The sequence below is a fragment of the Oxyura jamaicensis genome, chromosome 4 (genome assembly GCF_011077185.1).
Source record: "Oxyura jamaicensis isolate SHBP4307 breed ruddy duck chromosome 4, BPBGC_Ojam_1.0, whole genome shotgun sequence".
Lineage (NCBI taxonomy): Eukaryota > Metazoa > Chordata > Aves > Anseriformes > Anatidae > Oxyura > Oxyura jamaicensis.
In genome coordinates this window covers 55,979,538-55,994,344 of record NC_048896.1, presented here as the reverse complement: position 1 = coordinate 55,994,344, position 14,807 = coordinate 55,979,538, and the positions used below count along the sequence as shown (strand labels likewise).

The window sequence follows — 14,807 nt, the reverse complement described above, 5'->3', positions numbered from 1 at the left end:
GTGCATGTGTGTGTGTCCAAGAAGACGCAAGCGGACAAAAGCGGCGTTACACGGCCCACCGCGGCCCCTTCTCCCCGGCCCTGAGGCAGGCTGGGCCCCAACGGCCCCGGCCAACGGCCCTAACGGCCCCAGCGGCCCTAACGGCCCCAGCGGCGGCTGGAGCGGAACCTTAGTGCCTCGGCGCGGGGCCGGGCCGGGCCGAGGAACGCTGCCGGCTTCCTCTCGCCGTCGGAGCCCGGCGGGCGCTGAGGGGCGGCGGGGGCTGCCGCCGGGGGAGCTCCGGGGGAGTGGATGCCGCGCAGCGCCGAGGTCCAGGTGGGGAGCGGGCGGTGCGGCGCGGCCTGGGGGCTGGAGGCCTCCGCTGGGCGCGTGGCAGGCAGCCGGCTTGTATGGCTGCGGGCCCGCGGCCGGGCCCGGCTGCGTGCCCCGGGACGAGGCGTGCTACCGGGGGGCGGCTGTCGCCCTCAGGGCCGTGCTGGGGCCATCGCGGTGCCCTGCCCGGCCGGGGGCCTGCAGCCGGTGCCAGGCGTTTCCCTAAAAGGCGGAGTAACGCCTTCAACTCAGGCTTCCGTGAAAATTATTTCGTTGTTAAATAGGATGGAATATCAGCGTGGAATATTATTAGCATAGATCTTATTTTAGTCAGCGTTCTAATCTTGTACAATGCTTGCAAAGTGGTGAAGGAGGTTTCAATGAATCCAGCATGGAAGCAGACATGAGCCAGCGAACCCCATTCCTCTTTTGGTTAATAAGCTAGAAGCTGTCTGATGGTCACAGACAAGAAGTGCTGGAAGGCAGATGGCTGCTTCTCTCCATATTTGTGTGGTGGGACAAGGGTAACCCAACTGTCCCCCAGCTGAACCTCTTGTTACAGCCAGTCATTACGTTTGTGACAGGCGACACGCTGACCTCCCTGCTAAGTCAGAATAATATGACACAAGGGAACATCCTGGTCAGCACACGAGATCCAGAAACGTGCTGGTGCAGTCTGCTTCCCTGTCTGCTGCAGACTGACCGTGCATCTTCAAAAACTCACAAAAAACAATTGCAAAGAGGGGGAAAAAATGGCATAGGCATGGTACAACCTCAATGGAATATAAATGCCAAACATCATTTACGTATTTTAAATAGCACAGTTTGTGTCAGGTAAAATACACTAACAGTCTTTGGAGCTGTAGTGGGAACTCTGATGTCTGTACCTGTGTTTACCATAGCAAGCAGTGCAGCCCATGAGGAACAGTAGTGGGACTTTTACAGAATGACATATGCTGCTGAGGACACAGTATGCAGCCACTCACCTCTTAGGTGCCCTGCTGATGACAGGACTCAGCTTTCTCTACCACACCTCAGCTGTTAAGCTAGAGTCATGCTTGCCCCTACTGCTGTTCCAACCCAGTCAGTCTGGAACATTTTGTTCCAGAGTAGAAACTTTCAAATGGTGGAAAAACCCTCATGCAGAGCTGCTTGTGGTTCAGGAGCTCAGGTGCTCTGTAGGTCAGCAGGTTCATACCTTCTTGGGCTGAGGAGGGATCCAGGCATGGACCTACAAGTCCTGGGTGGTTTCTCTAGCAGCACTGTAGCTGGAAGGAAGCAGGGTACACATACACAGTGTGACAGATAGTATTGTGCGTTTCTCATTTCCTGTCTGAACACTTGGTAACAGTGCTGTGGTGCCTAAATACATTTTTGGGTCATCCACCAGCCTCAGATTACAGAAGGATTATCAAAACTGTAGGCAGAACATACTGCACAGGAACTTTAAATATTGATCAACACTTTTGAAAGGTACAATACCCTGGTTTGAAAAAAATTGCAAGTAAACAAAATTTTTTACTATCAAAATTTTTGACATCATAACACTATTGTGCTATGGTCAGAAAATTAAAAGATGGCCAGTTCCCTAAAAATCTATAATTTAGGGCAAAGTCAAATATCTTGCATGGAAGCTCAGAGGGAAAGAGTGATAGAATATTGATCATTAGGGTGGTGTTTACTGTTTGGTGTTTGAGAGCCTAGATTAATTTAATAGTTTTGTTAAAAGAACCTGACATTGCATTTTTGTTGTTGATAGCACAGCTTTCTAAAGAACTCCTGTCTTCGACATTTCTCATAATCTGTGTCCTCAGTAGTCATTGAGAGACTTTCTTATGAAGGTGGTTTGTCTTCTCAGTGCTTTCGATTATGAGGTAATGTGAAGAAGTCAAGGTATAAATACTAACAATTTGATTCTATTGTTAAATCATCATTCAAGCAGCTTGAAAATTAGTGTGCAACCTCATATTGGACTCCCAGTGTCAGAAATGTCATGCTCTAGAATAATGGCAGTTGCCAGCAGACAGCTTAGCAATACCATTTTGACTACATAATGTGACACTAATAGAACATAAATGGGGTGCGGAATGCTACAGCTGAGCAAACTGATTTATGTGTGCTATCAAAAACAAATTTTAATATTTGGTCACGACTATATATTTCTTTGTTCCTTAAAGTTAGGATTGTTGGGTTTATTTCATAAGACCTTTTGAAAAGATTCCAATTTTTCTTCTAAGTTTAAGCTGCTACAGTTAACTGCCTGTTGATGCTGCAGCTGTCCTTGCAGATGCCAGTACATGTGCCTACATGTCAGCTGAGAGGTAGGGATGAGGCTGGGGAGAGCAGGTACCTCCTGTTCCCTCTCACACCGGTGGCCCCTGTAGCCACCGGGAGACCTACTGGAATCAGCAGAACTTTGCTTTGGCAGAGCTGTCCCATCATGCGGGCCAACTTCTGCCAAGCCCAAAATCCATAGCGATTTTCTTAAAATTCCCTAATTGGAAATGGAGGTTTTGAGATGACAATTTGGAGTTGCATCTCCTTGTATCACTCTGAGTTCACAGAGTTCACTGTGGAGATGGCAAGAGCACAGTGGTCTAATCGATTTACTGACAGTCTCACCACTGCACTGCCTTGATTCCCTCCTGGAAAGTTAAAACAGACACATCCAATCAGATGCAATTAAATTAGCATAAACCCTTCTTGGGAAACAGTGGCATCTTTAGAGCACTGCGTACTTATCTCCTCATTATTACTAATGTGCTAGAATGATAAATTTGCAGTTCAAACATCCTTTTGTCACAGCTCTTGAGTCTAGAATAGTGACATTTTGCTTTCTAAGCTTTCACAAAGCATGAAATTAGCATGTTTACAGTACACCATGACTCACTTACCTGAAGAATGCTTTTTAACTGATTTAAGTAGTTAGTGAGTATGAGAAGAGAGATGCAAGAATGAGATGAATATTGTCCTTATTAAACAGGCAACAAGGTGATCTTAAAACAGAGGCCCATCGCAAACAATTATACAAAGCATAACATTATTCCAAAGGCAAAACACTTCAAAGACAATTAAGCACAAAGTTGAGGACAGTGAAAGTTGTTTTCAGATCACAAGATTCTTCATGGTTCAACACATGATTCTTCTAAGGGACCGGACCCTTATCCTGCATTTGAAAAGAAATCTGTAAAGGAAGCAAATGGAGAAGAAAGATAGTTAACAGATGGCAACTCCAAGATCCAGTTTTCGTGCTGGATATGTCATCTCTATCTGTGCATTTACATGTATTGTAAATTGTACGTGTTTTATGTGTGTTCACTACATACCTTTTTCTATCCCATAGCTGGTGAAAAATGCCTAAAAAGAAGACTGGTGCGCGTAAGAAAGCTGAGAACCGCCGTGAACGTGAAAAGCAGATAAGGGCTTCAAAAGCCAACATAGATTTAGCCAAACATCCTTGTAATGCTTCAATGGTAAAATAACTTAAAATTTTATATTACAATACTTGATTTTATATTATGTAAAACCAGTGATAGAATGTTAACTTTATTTAATACCCTTAGAATACCATTCTTCCTCTACATTTAAGGTTACATTTGCATCAGAGGTATAATACTTGAATTCAAAGTTTGTTTCCTAATCAGAATTTAATTCAGAGTCCCTGGGGGGGGGGTGTCTGTACATTTTATGCTCACATAGAATAAAAATAATTATTAGTACTTTGTTTCTTTTTTAGGAATGTGATAAGTGCCAAAGGTAAGTATTTTTCCCCTTCTAAAACCATCAGTTTAACATTAATTGGTTTCAAACATTTTGCAAATCTAGTGTAATGCTCTGTTTTTTTTTTTCCACGTGCCTAGACGACAGAAGAATAGAGCTTTTTGCTACTTCTGTAACTCTGTTCAAAAATTACCCATTTGTGCACAGTGTGGTAAGTGGAAGTAGTGAAGGTAAACATACTATTTCACAGTCCCTTTTGTGTTTTTAAATTCTTAGCAGTTATATTACCTTTGTCTTAAAGTACCTTTGCAATTTTTGGAGCAGGTTCTTTTAAATCTGTTCTGATTATCCTCCTTGAGAAGAGGTTCTTGCTTCATCATGCAAACTAATGCATATACCTCTGACCCTCCAGGGTTTGCAAGTCTGGGCCATGGGCTTGTCTTCGGTATTTGATATTTAGATGAACTTGTCTCACTGCCTTTTGGGACTGAGAACATCTGACTTTTTCCCTAGATTTGCTATATACGGTATTGTTTCCTAATGACAGCAAAGATTAAAAAGAGCTGACTGCCAAAAAGGCACTAATACATACTGCATTTTGGGGATGCTATCATTAATATCAATTAAAGCAACTGTACTTTATTCTCCTTACATGGTTTTATAACAAAGCTGTTGGTGTTAGCTCTATGTGCTAGAGGGCTGGTGCTTTTGAAGAGAAAATCTCCTAGTGATAGAACTGGGGTCTGAATCAGGCCAAACTGCCTGTTCATGTAAACAACTGCTTGCTTGCTTGCAGGGGAGGTTAATAATCATTTTAGACTTCAAAGTGATTTTTGTTGTTTTACTGTTTCAACACATCCTCACATTTTCAATTTGTCATTAAGCAATTTGGCTGTTTTATAGTCTGATGGTCAGAGCTGCTAACATTTGCAGCTTCCAGCCTTTGTTGGGACCTGCAGATACTGAGCATTTCTGGAAGCCAGGCTGACTGTGTGCAATGGCAGCGCACCATCCTTCATAAGTCTTCCTTCTGTCATCATGTAGTGAAGTACTAAACACACGTTGTGTATTTTACAATGTATTATACATCTGAAGTTGACTCCCATATGTTGAATTTATCTTAATCTGCAGGATGTTTCTGAAACAAAAGCATTCTTAATAACCACAAAACAATGCTGAGTTCCCTAGGGTTTGCCAGGACAAAGACCATTAGAACTGTCTGGTGCTTAATCAAGTGTTGTTGACAGGCCCCATAAACAAACATAATCTTTCCTAGAGAAGTCCCTGAGGGATGGGAGCACGGCAGCTATATTGCACTGGTCCAGACCCAGCAATATCCCCACCACCTCATGTTACCCAGATCAGATCACCCGTGGTCTTTCCTCAGTGCCATTTGGCATCTGAGGCATGATTAAATCAAAACTCTGCTGCTGATGCTGCATACTGGGATTTAATTGCATTTGCAGAGTAGAATTTTGATTTTGTTAGCTCTTCAGTAGGTTTGCAGGGAACATCCTTTTGTTGATTCCTCTAAGGAGGAAATAACAGAGACACCAAAGGGGTCTGCAGCAGCTCAGCTTAAACCTGTGATAAAAATCCCAGTGCAATAACCTGGGCTAATTCCAATTCTTTTGCTTGCATAACTACATACAGAGCATGGATCTTTGTGGTAGAGCTACTTACATCACAAGCAAGGATTAAAGGAAGGTTGTCACCCTAGTCACTTATATGTATCCGAATGACTTTGAAGTGCAGACTCAAAAAAAAAAGCACTTTTGAAGTACTTTTAGTTCTATCTAATTCCTGCATGTAAAGAGAATTATTTTGCCTAGGAAGTCATCTCATATGGTTCAAAAAAAAAAAAAAATCACAAAAATCACACAAAAAAACGAGTATCTAAGTAGTCAAGTAATTAAACCATCAGGTACATGTGTTTTTTTTCAGAGGGCCTCAGCCTTGGCCACATCACTTTTATGGAGGGATAGAACTAGCAGCAATTTTAAATGCAACTTTTTGAGATGTTGTTGCTTGACTTGCACCTTAATTATTTTCTTTTTTGTTTTGACATTTGAAATTCTTGCCAGTATATTCAGCATGGCTCAAAATATACAGCAAGACAACTGATTGCCTCATCTCAGCACTGGTGCAAGAGATTTTGGCTGCAAACAAAACAATTAATTTGATCTAAGGGTGATATAAGGTTAGGTTACAGTTTGCAAACGTTTGTATTATTTTTACCTAGATATAGAATTAAGTACTCTTGTTTGATTGAATTGCTGCTCTTATATGAACATTCTTTCTAACTCTTTGAATTTTTACATACTTTTCTTCTGGTTATCACTTTTTTTTTTTAACAGGAAAAACCAAATGCATGATGAAGTCTTCAGACTGTGTCATAAAACATGCTGGTGTGTACAGTACTGGACTAGCAATGGTGGTACGTATATAAAATGACAGCCTTTTTTTGCAATATGGGGTTATTTATGCAAATCTTTCTAAAATAAGAGAGAACAAATTTATGCAATGATAACATGTACCATGTGAAGATTTTTCTCTTATCTTACCATTACAAGCTGATTTTTCAATTATACTGGAAACTCAAATTCTGCCCTTTTTTTATTCATCTCTTGCAAACCCTGACAGATGTCCTGGATGTCAACAGATCTGTGTTAGTGACAAGTCTTAAGCACATGCATTCACAGTGCAGTGGCTTATATACCCCATAGCCAATTTCTAGTCTTCATTAAAGTCTAGAATCATTTTGTAGAAACTAGGGGACTTGATTTACTTACTGTCTTCTTAGTATTTTGCAGAGAGCAACCTATCCCATGGCATTAGTGGGGATTTTATTGAAAATCAAACAAATAAAACCCCACATCTGGGCTCTTTGCAGAGATGGTCATAACTTCTAGCTGTTGTGTTTCTGATTCTTAGAATAAAGTTAATTAGCCCTGAGAAGCAAAGTATGGCATGTCATAGCCTGTGGATTAAATGCTGTACAGACTGAGCCTCTGTCCTGTTTCTGTATCCATCTGGCAGTCAGCTTTTCTCAGTAACACAGCTGGCCTTTCCGTCTGAAGTTCCTAAGCTCATTCCATGCCTTAATGGACACAACCTCATCAATTAATTTGGATTCACTATTGTTTTGTTAGTTTTGTGTGTGCATATACATGGTAGCTCATTACATTCTGGGTGATGAGGCTTCTTCAACTATACAAATTGTAGCATTTATCTGTAGATCTTACAGTTTAATTAAAATGAAAAAGTATGATTATATTTCTGATGAGTAATTTGAACTTTGTCTGTGGAGCTTGTGTTCTAATATTGCATGGTTTAAAATCTGAATGACTGATTTCAGCTGTCAGAATATAGGGCTTTTTTTTTTTTTTGAAATTGCATTTTTGCCAGAATATCTCTATCATTTATGAATCACAGGGTTCAGCTAGAAAATTTTAATGTGTAAGTGTTATTTCTTGTTATATTTAATTGTGCAAAAATGAGCATCAAACAAAAAAAGATGAACTCTGGAGTGGCTTGATTGGAATATTGATTGTTTCATAGTCTCTTGCTCACCTGAAATGAACTCACTGAGAGAACAGATACATGGATGCATTCAGGGTTATAGAATAAGAGTTTCTCTAGATATTGTAAAAGTCCCAAGATAATATCTTTCTGTAATTGCAGGGTGCAATCTGTGATTTCTGTGAGGCTTGGGTGTGTCACGGGAGGAAGTGTCTCAGCACGCATGCGTGCATCTGCCCTCTTGCAGATGCAGAATGTATTGAGTGTGAAAGAACTGTCTGGGATCATGGTAGGTTGCTTACACTTAATGAACTAAAATATACTTTTCCCTCACATTGCTTAAGTTATTGTACGGATATCCCTAACAGCATTTTTAATCTTCACTGCTGAGTATGTTTGATCAAAACAAGGCATTCTTCCCATCTGAAAAACAGACCTCATGCAGTAGGGAATAATGTGCCTGAGAACACACAGTGCTTAAATCAGGGACACTTATGTAATTAACTGTCCTATCAGCTGAATGCTTCATGTAATTAAGCACTGCATCTGGTTGTCAACATGCAATTTGCTGCCATTCTCAATCCTTTCATCTGCACTAGTTCAGGTATTTGGACTCCCAGTTGCTTGGCAAACAATACTAACCTCCATTTGTGGAATCCTTTAAAATGTGTGTTTTAGTGTGCATTGGAGGTGAGGGGGTGGGATGGAAGGAGACTGTGGTTGAGAGAAGGTCTGACGCCATTAAAAAAAATACTCGAATGTCATAGTTGAATTAAAAAGACTAGGAATAATACTTGTTTTGTATTTATGCTATCCTGTCTTGGAAACGTAATATTTTTCAGTGTAGTAATGGATGCTAGCGTCTAATTTAGAAGTTTTTGTTGACGCCCATGATGGAGGGGAGAACTAGGCTTCGGTCAAAACTACTTAGAACTGCCTAAATTGTTTATGGAACAGAACTTGAAGCCTATGCCTGTTGCTGATTAATTTGCCTTGATAAATCTTTTAGGAGGCAGAATGTTTGCCTGTTCTTTTTGCCACAATTTCCTCTGTGAAGATGATCAGTTTGAACATCAAGCCAGCTGCCAAGTTTTGGAAGCAGAGACATTTAAATGTAAGTTAGTTGTTTGTTGTCCCTTTCTCCCAAGCTAAACAGACTCTCAAATCGCTTCCTCTGTGCTCCAGAATGCTCTCCAGAGCCTTTTCTAAATAGCCTGCTTTTTGCTCTGGAGGCTTTTTTTTGCTTCTGGAAGAAACAACTTTCAGTTCTTAAGTGCTTGCTCATGATATCTAGACTAGACTATTTTTCTGTGACCCTTCTCACTGCCAGAGCATAGGTGGCAATCTAAAGTGACCCTCTCAGCAGTGGCTAGGACTACATCTGAGCATCTGGACCAGTTAATGCTGTTTTTTTAGTCCTCAAAGCTCCACAGGCAAGAAGGAACTCTTTTCCACAGTTTTCACTGTATGATGAGCTACTTCTAGATACCTGTTCCTCAAAAAAAGCAGCTGTCCTAATGTCCTACTACCTGTATCTAGTCTGGCTAAATTGTCCCAGATTGCTCTGGATGTACAAAGGATGGTCTGTATGTTGGTAAAGGGTTGGCACCTGTTGATTTTGCAAAAGCAGCAAGTCCTGAGGAAGGTCATGACTCAGGAGACAATGATCACCAGGTTTACTGAGTGAGAGTAAGCACGGAAGAAGGGACCAAATTGTGTTTATCCAAAGCCTGAACTCACTGCTAGTTTCTTCTCTGACCAGTGGACTGTGGACATGTATGTCAGCAGATGCATCAAATGTTGACAAACGAGCACTTCTACTGAGTAAAAACCAAGTAGTTTAAGGCTTCTTGTCCACCCAGAGTGGAAAAAGGACAATGAAAAACTTCAACCGGTATCTGTATGGCCCTCTTGTTTTCTTACTGGACATTGCTAGTCCACTACCCATCTTTGGCTGAAATAAGAAACTTCAAAAGGAAGTGAAAAAAAGTACACATCTGAAATAATCTGTTGTAGAAGTGTTACTTTTCTATCCCCATTAATTACTATTTGTTTTTCCTTATGAGACAAGTGTTTGTCCCTTCCAAAGTTTTTTTAATGTATTTTGACTATTAAAACATTTTCAATCTTTTTAAAAGATATTATGGGTGCTTTTTTATCCCATATAAAGTGGTCTTCAAAAGCAGCTTAATCTCTTGTCCTAATTGATTTTCCCAGTTCAGAATATTTGTTAATTTCAGTTTTACAGTCTGTCTTCAGAGATTTATCTCCTTTTTCTCTCATCCTCTTCTTGTCTGCCAACTGTTTTCTTGATTGACTTCCTTGATGTATTCTGCTAGAACATCTTCCTGCATAGCAATATTGAAGCAACAACAGCTGTTCCACAAGAATATTTTTCACTGATTGTTAGAAGCTTTTAATTCACAGATGTGATGTCACACCCTGAATGGAGAAAGTCCTTTTTGAGGGTTTCACTGTGTTCTGCATCTTGTGGCACTGTGCAGTCTAGAATTATAAAACATGACCTTCCATAAAATGTGAACATTAAATGTGGTCATATAACTGTAGTCTAAAACCCATTCTGGCAATGAAAAAAATCTGTTACTTTACAATGCAGAAGTTTTTTAATGCAGAGATGCTCTAGAAATTTTTAAATATATATGCATTAGCATTTGCAATTCTATCTTTAAATGCATGACAGAGTCCTAACTCCCACAGCTATCCTGCTCACGTGGAGAACTCAATGTTTTTACTTCAGATTCAAAAGCTTTGTGATCATAGGTGTAAGGTGAGGTGGAGAGATTGAGTACAGGCAGAGACTAATGACAAGGTATGATTAGTGCGTCTAACGGAGTAACTTTTCTCCAGCTTCATGCTGCTACCAATTCCTGTGTAGTTGCCTTTAGTATACTCCCTCTAGTGGAATGAAGAAATCAGTTTGAAGCTTCAAGACAAGTTAGATTTTGCAAATGCTGATTCCACTCTTTACAATTCATGTACCAGCTGTCATTCTTTACACAGATTTTTTTTTTTTAAATATAAAGTTGTATGCAACAAAGTACATTTCCTGAGGGCATGACTGAAAAATACAGAACAAAATAACTCTTCTAGGTTTCCTATTTGCAAGCTTTTAAGTGCCCTCAAATCCCATTTGAATGAGATAAAGGCTGCAGGAGCATTTTTTTTTAAATGAATGTAACATGCTAACGCTCTTCCTTTTGACACTGTGGTACAAGAAAAAAGAAGAAAATCTCTTAACATCAAACTGAATCTGGAACTTTTGTTTTTAAGAATGTGAAAACTCAAGAACGATTACACTTGCTCCCCCTTCAGCTTGTACTTTGGGTCAAATTGCTTTATTGCACGGAGGCTTAGATTTGAAAGACCTAGTAAAATAGAGTCAAGAAGGTATTGGATGGTAAAATGACTGATTCACATTTCCAAAGTATATTTCTTCGGGGAATTAAAAACAAATGCCTCAAATTGTTGCATTGTTATATACTTTTTTCTACAGGGTGCTAACAAGAATTACAGATTTGTAGTTTCCAAGTAATGAGTTTTACATATTGATTTTCTTCTGCAGGTGTTTCCTGTAACAGGCTTGGGCAGCATTCCTGCCTGCGTTGTAAGGTAAAGAATAAAGACAGTTGCAAGTAGCTATGATTGCAGACTTGTTCTCCTTAGCTTCCAATGCTGGTACCAAATCTTGTCGTGCTTTCCTCTGGATTATTCAAAAACATTCATAGTTTTGGTATTATTTTCTGAAGCTTGGGCATAGACTTCTGCAAGTCTTCTAATTCTTTGCCTGTTATCACAAGCTGCTCTTGTGCGTCCTCATACCAGGTGAGGTGGTCTTGTCTTAGGCTCTGTGTTTAAACTGGGGCTGTACCATGTTTGGACCTTTTCAAAAAGACAAATCTATGGTCTTGAGCAGAATCCAAGTCTTGGAGTATGTTTTGATCTATCATAAAGCTAAGAGAATTTTAAAAGTTTTTGCATACAGTCAAGTGATGATCTGACCAGAAAACACTGCAGCATGGATCCAAAAAAAATTATCGCCAGTTTTACACATGCACAGGCTAATTTGTTAAAACCAGGCTTTTGTTTTTACACAGTCAGGAGTAATGTTGTATAAAAAGTACCACCTGCTTCACCATCAGCATTGCCCAGATTTCTCCAGGTACTGGTTCATTGCCTGCTCTTATTTTTCTTGCCCTCTTTTTTCTTTTTCCTCCAGTGTCTCCATTGGATCAATTTTGTATTCAAATTATTTCTTTCTCCATATATCTTCACTGGCACCCTGGTGCTCAACACATGAAGTTCCAATTTAATTCTTGCCTTCGGGTCGCTGCATATTTATGTTCTGGCATGCGTATCTGATTGTATTTTATTTAAACTTGCCAAGGTAAACCAAGAAGTGCCAGGCTCCTTGTGGGCAGCAATGTAATCCAGTCCTTGAATATGTTACTTTTTCTACCTGTTTATCAGCACCTTTTTGCAGTCTCTACCCCAGGTAACCATGAAACGACATTTAACACGACAGTTCAGCTCTTAAGTAGTGTGCAGATTCCAGTTCCACTGCAGATAGGAGCTCATTAAAGTTTAATCCTGACCAGAAAATCTTGCTGCTGTTAGACACATTTTTGCTTGCTTCTTGCTGAAGATTCTATGATTAAAACATTGAGCATTTTCATTCCCTTTTCAACCCACAGGCTTGTTTTTGTGATGATCATGTGCGAAGTAAGGTTTTTAAGCAGGAAAAGGGAAAAGAGCCTCCTTGCCCTAAATGCGGCCACGAAACTCAGCAGACAAAGGACCTGAGCATGTCAAGTAAGCCTGTTTCTCTAGCTAACAAGCTGTACAGGTATCACTGGTGACTACTTTTCTGCATGGAAACACTAAGAAAAGTCTGGTTACTTTCAACTGTTTTAGAAAGATCTGTTGTATTTGTTATGAGAAAAAAATGTTTATAGAACTGAGCAGTCATTCTTAATTGTTAGTTGATTCTAACACAGTAAAATTTCTGTTTAGCTTGAGATTTTAGATCCCCACTTAAGCCTTTATTTCATTTATAAAAACAGGCTAATTAATTTAGAAGTGTCATTTGATGACATGCATAGAATCTATTTCTTAACTACTCTTTAATAAATCAGAATATGTACAAAGTCCATGGAGCACATCCAATTACAGGTTTTCTTGGCTAGAGTACTGAAGGTATATCCTAAAATCTAAATTGTACTCTGGAAGCAGTTATTGATTATACAAACATGGCTGTATGGGGAGAGACTGCATGTAGTGGAAAGGTTCTGTCAGAGGACGGATTTAATCTGAAAATACCAGATTTAGAAAAAGGTTGACAGGCATTGTGTTCTCTTAGCTGAGTAGTAAACAATGATGGAAAAGTGTCAAGATACTCTGCTCAAATTGGTATTGAGGAGTGAGAGCATGATGGTTTTTCCCTGCCTGCAGCACGCTCTTTGAAGTTTGGCCGCCAGACTGGAGGTGAAGATGCAGATGGAGCTTCTGGTTATGATGCCTACTGGAAGAACATCTCCAGCAAGGCTGGAGATGCAGGTGATCGTGAGGATGAATATGATGAATATGAAGCAGAAGAGGATGATGAAGATGACAATGATGAGGGAGGGAAGGATTCTGATACAGAAACCATGGATGTATTCAGCAACTTGAGCTTAGGAAGGACTTATGCTAGTGGGTATGCACATTATGAGGAACCTGAAGATTAATCTTAGTATGCTGGTGGGCTAAAAAGATTGGGAAGGAGCCAAGCAGGTGTTTCACTTATGAGTTGTATACATGCCAGTAGGATAGTTTTATCAGGTACTTACATATCACAGTCTGAGAATGAAGAGTGTGGGACATCTGTAGTAACTCCAAGTGAGATTTGTTGGTATAAACCATTATTGGGTTTGTGACTTGGGGGAGAAAGTGGGAATATTTTTATTCCCCTAAACAGCTGAAGTGGTATTGTCCTTCAGTTACTGAGTGTAACAGTTTAATGCCTTTTTCCTCTATCGATATAGGAATGTGGGAGGGCTGTACAACTTGTTTCCATTTGCTCATCAGAAATTAAGTTATTTTTACAATAATTGTTAACTGATTTCATAAGATTGATGTACTGCTGAATTGTAGACTATTTTTTTTCTGCACAATAAAAGTCAACTGCATTCTCAAATGAATTGTCGTAACTACTGATGACTTTCAAATAGTTGGAAAGCAGCTTGCACATGGTGTAAATTGGCATTAAAATAATTTCCTATCCTATGGAGGTAAGGCAGATCAATGTAGTTCTCTCTATACTTGAACATTATCTTTCTGGCAATTTTTAGTACAAGATATTAATAATTGGGGCTATATGTAATCATTACAAGTGCACCCCAGGTAGTCAGAATTATTATTTCAACACAAATGTTGGTGTATCTTCTCTCCCACTAAAATCTATCAATTTCTCATTAGACCAAAGAAGACTGGTTTATTCCATGCCAAGCATTCAACTCTTCTCTTTTCATATAATATAAAAATTTAAAAAAATGTTAGGAAATAAACCCTATTTATGAATTGATAAGTTAAGGAAAATACAGGTATGCTGGGTGCAGATACTGTTCTGTGCAAATGCACTCGTACAAGGCAAGTCATCAGCACACCTGAGCAGAGGAGGTGATGCTTGCAGAAGTGTATGAAGTGATTCTTGATTTGAAACAACATACTCATTACCAATGTACAAGTGTAGGTAATAGCATTTAGTTTCCTTCTGTAGTGGAACATGGAAAATATAGTGACTAACAGCAGACAGATAAAGATGTAAGAGCAGTCATGTAAAGTCTTACTCCAGTTTTCTAAATGCTATGTTTAAATGCAAGAGAGCTATTTCTTGTAATCCATCACGTACCTGAACTGATTATAGAATTATGTATTTTTGTAGTGCTTTCTCTATTGTTGCTCAAGCAGATTAGGGTCATATGTTGGCAGAACATATCCCATTTGAGGATAATTTTTAATGATGCTAGGACTGCCAAACAAGTATTCACTAACAAAACAGGAGCAAGGAACCTGGCCTTGATAGTTCTCTCCTAAATACCTCTCATACCAAATGCATAACAGAGATGAGCTGGAATGCATTCAAGACAAAAACAAATTGTCAAACTGGGTAACTTGGTTATGACAACTGCAGGAAGCAAACTGCACTGGAGAATAAGATGACCTGATGAGTGTCTTTCAAGTGCTCACCTTCCAAA

The 14,807-nt window shown here is 39.7% G+C and overlaps 1 protein-coding gene and 1 long non-coding RNA gene across 2 annotated transcripts; one reads left to right on the top strand and one right to left on the bottom strand.

Annotated features, from left to right (window-relative positions):
* Positions 1 to 243: 243 nt before the first annotated feature.
* Positions 244 to 14,094, top strand: ZNF330 (zinc finger protein 330). Its single transcript, XM_035323459.1, has 10 exons — positions 244 to 315; positions 3,656 to 3,785; positions 4,049 to 4,068; positions 4,173 to 4,243; positions 6,390 to 6,469; positions 7,717 to 7,843; positions 8,564 to 8,668; positions 11,138 to 11,184; positions 12,267 to 12,384; positions 13,024 to 14,094. Exons 2-10 carry the CDS (start codon positions 3,666 to 3,668, stop codon positions 13,296 to 13,298), a joined length of 963 nt encoding a protein of 320 aa, XP_035179350.1. The 5' UTR covers positions 244 to 315; positions 3,656 to 3,665; the 3' UTR covers positions 13,299 to 14,094.
* Positions 4,042 to 5,771, bottom strand: LOC118165458. Its single transcript, XR_004750052.1, has 2 exons — positions 5,716 to 5,771; positions 4,042 to 5,170 (listed from the first exon to the last, which is right to left on the bottom strand). It is a non-coding gene; the product is annotated as an uncharacterized LOC118165458 (long non-coding RNA).
* Positions 14,095 to 14,807: the final 713 nt, after the last annotated feature.

What these genes read in the sequence shown, in the direction of transcription:
- ZNF330 (XM_035323459.1), top strand. Translation starts at nt 3,666, where the DNA reads ATGCCTAAAAAGAAGACTGGTGCGCGTAAGAAAGCTGAGAACCGCCGT. An exon ending in ACCCATTTGTGCACAGTGTG is followed by an intron (nt 4,244 to 6,389) that starts GTAAGTGGAAGT and finishes TTTTTTTAACAG; the next exon opens with GAAAAACCAAATGCATGATG. An exon ending in GGAAGCAGAGACATTTAAAT is followed by an intron (nt 8,669 to 11,137) that starts GTAAGTTAGTTG and finishes TTTCTTCTGCAG; the next exon opens with GTGTTTCCTGTAACAGGCTT.